We start from the raw sequence: 6,593 nt of genomic DNA, 5'->3' as shown, positions 1-6,593 counted from the left end.
GTTCAGTGTAGGTCCAGCATTGTCCTGCGTTTGCATTGGGTTGGTTTGCACTGCGTGGGCTATCTAGATAGCTGTCACCGGTACAGTTGCTCATCAGCTAAAATGTTGGATTTTAATTTAACCTCTCTGTAAGTTAGACTCCAGCGTCCCTCACTGCTGCTCTTTGAAAACCTTCTGTATAAGATGGATCTTCTGATGTTGATGGTCTCTAGCTGAACCCCGTGTACTAGTCCCGGCGTCCCCATGTGGTGTCCAGCAGGACTGCACTTGACTGACCCCTGCTTTTGTGCCTCAGTGTGTGGGACGGGGCAGAGTGCTGGATTTGGGCGTGATGTTACAACAAAATAGAGTAATGTGGCGACCGTGCCTGGTGAAACAAAACGATGCACGTTTGCACGTGATTTTCCATCTTTTGACTCTCAAGAAGAAAGATAATTTCACCAAAACACTATAAAATTACGCTAACCTCTTTATACATTCGGAAGTAGAGATAATGAGCTAATACTGCAAAAACGGAAAAATTTACCTTGAGCATTGCTCCTGCTGCTTCAAGCAAGGTTAACTGCGGTTAGATCAGCGTGGCCAGCTGAGTGTTTAAAACCTCCAGGAGTGGGGATTCCACAGGCTGGGTGCCTGTGCCTTTGTTCCTCCTGGGGGTCAGAGGCCAGCTCATACCTCCTCGTACCACAGACAGTGCCCAGCTCTTCTCTGAGTAGATTTGACACTTCTGTCAGCCACGTGAAATGAACGCTAGGAACGTGGCTCTCCTCCGATTCCATCAGCGAGGCGGTAGGATCGGGGTGCGGCTCTGGCTGCGTGCATACACCCATTGCACTGGAGACGGTTAAGTACGTGGATAGAAATGCTGACTCAGAGGTTAACCACCCCAGGAGGCAAGGAGCAGTAACGTGTGCCTAGTTTAGTTCATGCACGTGGTTAATACGAGGAAAAACTGCTCCCATCACTGAAGAGTTCTGTCAGTCTGACTTTTTTTCTCCTCCTACCCTTTGGACCATTTTTGTAGAGATAATAGGAAACAGAAGTCAGCATCTATGCAGAGCAAACGTTAGAGATCTGCTGAAACTCTCATCTAATCTACTAGACTTCTAATCTAAGACATTAAAATCCAAATTTGACACTATCAGTCATCCTGGAAGTATCCACGTGCCTCTGTTTTAAGACTGTTTGAACAGGGTTTGCTGATCAGTCAGCAGGTCAGATTAATTTTCATGGGGCTGTGGCAAGGAGATCCCTCAAAGATCTGCTAAAACAAGTGTTGTGTGACACGTGGCAAATTCAATTTGTGTAGTCTACATGGATTGCCCAGATTGTTGTTTGTTAAGGTCCCATCCCAGAGGTCTGAAAAGAAACAAAGCTGCAGTAGGGTAAGAAGGGTGGATTTCTTGCAGCTAAAGCTACCAGCCGGAAGGCAGCGGAGTGACCAGAAGCCACGAGCAAAGCAGTTGGTGTCTGTACTGTTCAACGCACCCAGAAGTGACCTGGAAAAAAGTGGGAAAACCTTCAAGGTGTGGCAGTCTTTAAACAGACTGGGCATCTGCAATCAAACTGTTGTTTGTAGGCACAGACAGCAGAACAGAGAGGAGAACTTTAAGGGAAAATTATATTTACCTGGGAGTTCTCTCGTGATCTTGAAGTGTCCCGTGTTACACAGACGTAGACCTGGCTTCACAGAGCCGCAGCTCTTCATCTCGGGTGGCGCTGGGAGCAGCTTCTGCGCTGGTGGAGGAGCCAGCTGTCAGGGCTCCTCTGCCGCCTCTTCCCCAGCAGGAGAGAGCAGGCTGCTCCGACAGAGAACAGCTCCCTGCCTCACCTCGAGGTACATGCTGCCGTGCGGGCGGGGAACACCACGAGTCACAAGCGCGTTTAATTTAGGAAGTAAATTGTTCTTGCCCCTTCTTCCTTTCACTTCTTCATGTTTGGGGGGTGGTTGGTTTTGGGGGTCTTTTGGAATCATAGAATCATTGTTGAGAATGACATTTAGAATTGTAGGATCATTTGGGGGTTTTCCTGAAGATTAGAACCGAGTAGTTTAATGACTGAAACAAATTTTCTGGCACGACATCAGGTTAATAAAACTGAAGAGGAGAAGTGTGATTTTTGGATTCTCCAACATCACCCATGAAGTTCTTTGTTGTTTTGCAGGTAACAAATAAAAAGCCTATAACGGTTCTTGACATACTTGAAAAGATCCGGCTGCACGTCTCAGTGCCACAGTGCGACGTGTTTGGGTACTTAAGCATAGAATCTGAAATTGTGATTCTCATCATCCCGGTGGATCAGAACCCCAGACCACTGCAGGTAGGCTCTGGTGGTGGTTTGTTCGCCCAGCGTGGATTTAGCTTGTGTTTATATGTGCTCACCTCACTGTTTTCAGTGAGGCGGTTTGGCAGTGGTGAGTTTTCTGTGTGCTGAGTGCCTGGGGATGTCTCTAGGGGCTCGAATCTGAACAGCTGAATGGTGAAATGTGCCTGGAGAAATCTGCTTTTGAGTGTGGGTAGGTGGAGGGGGGACGTGAGGGAAGGCCAAGGATACACTAGGATGATTTTTGGTTTAAAATTAATAAATGCAGAACCCCCAAATTTCTGTGACTAAAAGGGAAAATATAAACTGATGAAAATAAATAAATTTCTGGATTTATAAATAAATGAATTTATGAAATTAATACTAATGGTATGTTAAATGCGTACTTGCCTACGAAATGGTACCCCCTCGTCTCCAGTGTCAGGGTTACCAGCAGGGTGAAGCAGACACGGTAGGAGGCTGAAGCACGCGTGCTGATACTGTAGTGACATGCGGTGCACCCCTCGATCGCAGGCAGCAGGGCATACCAAAGAGGAGCTGTTGATGCTGCTCTGAGGCCATCCTGGGTTTTGACAGTCCTTTATGCTTCATGGTGAAAAGCACTGGGAGATCCCAAAACGCTCTTAGGACCTGAAAAGGCAATACCATTTCAGTGAGCTGCCCAGCTGGCAGCACCACAGCTGGTTCACGCTGCCAACCAAGAACCTCGCGCTCACAGTACCCAGCTCGGAGCCTAAACCCACCGAGGCAGTACAGAGTTCCCGCAGCGCGTCTCAGGAGCGGTTCCGAGCAGGAGCAGCGAGGCTTTGGCTGTCTGTTGTGGCGTTATTGTCTCGGATCCATGGAACCTTTTTCCTTCCTGCTGTTAACCCGTGCAAGACCAGTGAGGGTATCTCCTCCCTGTCCAAAGGGCAGTCACTGCTTGGCATCTCACAGCTGTTCCTGGTAGCCTTGCCTGGCCCTGCTAACCAACAGTCGGGTGCTCCGACCGCTTCCTCCTGGTACCTGGCGTGTTGATGTGCGCTAGCGTAAAGTGAAGGGTTTCACTTTGCAAAGGAAGGGGAGAGAAGCCCTGCCCACAGTCTCGCTAATTCTGCATGCTCCTATTGCTTCTGGGATGGGCTACGGTCAGGGTGTCGTGTGCGGGGACAGAGCCGCTCCCATGGACGTTACCAGCTGCAGGAGCTAACAAGGTGCTTGTTTCTCAGGCAGGCATATCGTATTTTGAGACAGTGTGTCTTCTTCAGCAGAAATAGTCAAAAATGTGCCAGGATGTAGGAAACAAGGCCCTGAGCCTTGCCAACCTGGTCAACTCTGGCTGCAGCTGTAGCAGGAGCTGTCAGACTCCTGGGGGGAGATCAGGGACCTCCTGAAACCAGAGAGGAGCTGCTTGTCTCACTGGTATTACTGGTTGCTGAGCTGGAAGTTCCTCAACTTTCAAGGCTTTGGGCGTACAGATACTCGGTTTGTCAGGTTAAAACTTCACCAGAGGCAGCTTCCAGAGCTGTTAAGAGACTTGGTACCAAACTGATTCCTGGGTTGCAGTAGAAGGTAAGAAGGTACAGTGCAAAAATGGATTTTCTAACCTAAATTCATAATTATCCTCACGTCTGGAGGGGAATGGAAACCTGGGTTTTCTCAGATGTTCCTAGTATTTCCACTCTTCCTTCCCTGTAAAAGAAATCAGTTTTCCCTGATGTGGAGGAAAAAGCCAAGTGAGCAGTAGATGCTGACTTCCCCGGTTTCGGACTCCCAGGCAGCGTCTGGGTCCGTCGGGAAGTCGCTCCCCAGGTTTAGCGGTGTGTCCTTGGGTTACAGTTCACCGTGATCTTTGTGCCATCGGCGTTCGGAGCTCAGCACCCACAGGAACTGCTGTGCAGCTCCCTTCCTTCTGCTGCTGCTGAGGGCTTCCACGGTGTGTTCAGAGTACCACAGTCGGTGGCAAGAGCTCCAGTATGTTCTCTAGGAAACACTCCCCAAAGTCATATAAGTCTTGTGTGTGTTACGAAAATACCCACAAGCAATTATAAATTAAAACAAAACGGGTTTTATTGGTTTCCTTTAACGAGTTCAAGGGATGTCAGGTTAGGGATTTTTACACAAAACAGTCACTTACACAAACTGAAAACTTGCACCGAGGGAAGGTAGATTTCGCAAGCAAACCAGCTACGAATAGAAATCCAAATACCTCCTCTTACCAATGCAAATTCAGAACTGCTTGCCAAAAGCCCAGCAGGGATGTATTCACAATGATACGATCTCCACTGTCTAATAGGAGAATCTCCCGCTTAACAACACAAACGCAATCTCTTACCAATACTTAGCCGGTGTCCCGGGCCGAAGGGAGTAAAAGCGTTTTCTCAGTTCTAGCGTCCCTGAGCTGAGAGAGATTCTCCCTGCCATGCCCGTACTCCGAGAAGAAACAGAAATAAAAACTCCTTCTGCCTCTTCGATGGGGTTCCGGTTTTTATACTCGATTGAAATGTGTATTGTAGTCATAATCAGGAAGCGAGGCAGGATGAAGCCTTTAATGGTGCTCAGACTTACAGGCGCCCTCTCCACAGGGGCTCGGAGCCCCTCTTTTGTGCAGACATAGGTGCACAAGCATCCGAACGGAGGTAGGAGAATGGTTGTAGATGCTTATCAGAGCAGCTGCTGGCTCTGCCTTTGTTTCCAGCACAGGAAGGTGCTCATATCACCACCGTGTGCTCTGGGGAATAACTCAGACTTTCCTTTCCTGAATTTTGCTGTCTGGCAGCATTTTTGCATTGGCGTTTTATGGGGCGAGAAGAGAAATAGTAACTTCTTTTTGTTCTTCTTAGATTGAAGCCTGCAATAAAGAAGCGGAGAAGATAGAGTCCCTGATAAATTCCGACAGCCCAACGCTAGCGTCCCATGTGCCGCTGTCAGCCCTGATTGCATCTCAAGTACAAGTTTCATTGAGCATTTCTTCTCCTTCTGTTGAAGTGGTGCCTGTCCTGCACTCCCTGCTCATCAGCCTCGTCGTCCCCTTGTCAGCATTCATGTCTTGCATGTAACTGCCCAGAAAATTCCCGGGGGTGTTGGCGGTGTTCATGTGGTGAAGGACGTTCAGAGCTGTCGATCGCTGAACCAGAAAACAAAAACTGCACAAGATTTGAAGAACTGATGGTTTTCGGTGAAGAACCAGAAGCGTTTGGAATGACGTGAAGACATCATTCCTTTATCCGTTACTGGTCAGATGGCTCTTTCAGCACCGTTAGATTGGTTTCCCTTGTTCTTGGAAACATTAAGATGCTCTGGACTCTCCTGACGTGGTGAATTAATGAAGGGTCCTATAGGCTATATTTTCTCAGCAATAAACAAGACAGTGTTTTGAGTTTATCGGAGAATGTTAGTTTTGTATTATTCAGGAGCGTACCAGCGACAAGGAGAGCCTGCACCTGTTGTACGCGTCATTTTTGGAAGAAACTAATTGCTGCTACTTAATTACCTTACCAAAAATTTAAGAGTTTATTCTCGTGTAAATATGCCTCCGTGTTGTACTGTGGAGAAAACGACCAAGCCGCGGGCCGATCTCCGCACACGTCTTTACTTGGACTAGTGAAGATCTGCAGGGCGCGGGGCTCAGTGCTTGTAAAACGACAATCAAGCTCCGTACTAGTACCTGACTGCAGTGAAGAAACTCGCTCTTGTCACCGTTTTGTACATTTCAGAACCTCGCATCAGATGCAAAATTATAAAGAATCTCAGTATCTATATTTAAGTGCCATTTAAAATATTGCAGTATTTGCATGTTATCTAATGAAGTTTATACTTTAAATGTTTATACGAACAGTATGTTTTATTACTTATTGTATTTTATGCACCTGACCTTAGCCACCATGAAGTATTTTATGTCAGTATTACGATAGCCAACTTTTGAAGTATATACAGAAAAAATTATTTTTGCCAAAATGCTGAACTTTGAAAGAAAGCACTGAAAACTTTTTGAACATGTATGTTGGTGTAGCATGTTTGTAGCAGTTCTTTTCTGCTAAATCTTTTAAATGCAAAAGTATTAAAGCTTTTTATTTTAATAAAACACTTTGTCACGTGTCCCTGTATATGGATGCATGTAACTTCATAGAATTCTGCGATACAGCATCTCAGACTGGTGGGTGTCTGAAGGGGCCTCTGGAGATCATCCAGTCCAACCCCTGCTACAGCAGGTTCACCCAGAGCAGGTTGCACAGGATCATGTCTGAGCAGGTTTGAACCTCTCCAGAGAAGGAGACTCCGCAGCCTGTCCG

General features: G+C 47.0%; 1 protein-coding gene across 1 annotated transcript in view; it reads left to right on the top strand.

The window, feature by feature from the left end:
• The window catches only part of RECK (reversion-inducing-cysteine-rich protein with kazal motifs), a 41,232-nt gene extending 35,859 nt beyond the window's left edge, over positions 1–5,373 (top strand). Inside the window, exons 19-20 of the mRNA XM_010131404.1 lie at positions 2,164–2,319; positions 5,145–5,373. Of these exons, the coding sequence (XP_010129706.1) occupies positions 2,164–2,319; positions 5,145–5,360 (372 nt within the window). The 3' untranslated portion in view covers positions 5,361–5,373. The remainder of the gene's footprint in view (positions 1–2,163; positions 2,320–5,144) is intronic.
• Positions 5,374–6,593: the final 1,220 nt, after the last annotated feature.

This window comes from Buceros rhinoceros, unplaced genomic scaffold (genome assembly GCF_000710305.1).
Source record: "Buceros rhinoceros silvestris isolate BGI_N320 unplaced genomic scaffold, ASM71030v1 scaffold3292, whole genome shotgun sequence".
NCBI classification, from domain to species: domain Eukaryota; kingdom Metazoa; phylum Chordata; class Aves; order Bucerotiformes; family Bucerotidae; genus Buceros; species Buceros rhinoceros.
Note: the sequence above shows the minus strand (reverse complement) of the source record. Positions and strands in the feature narration are given on the sequence as shown.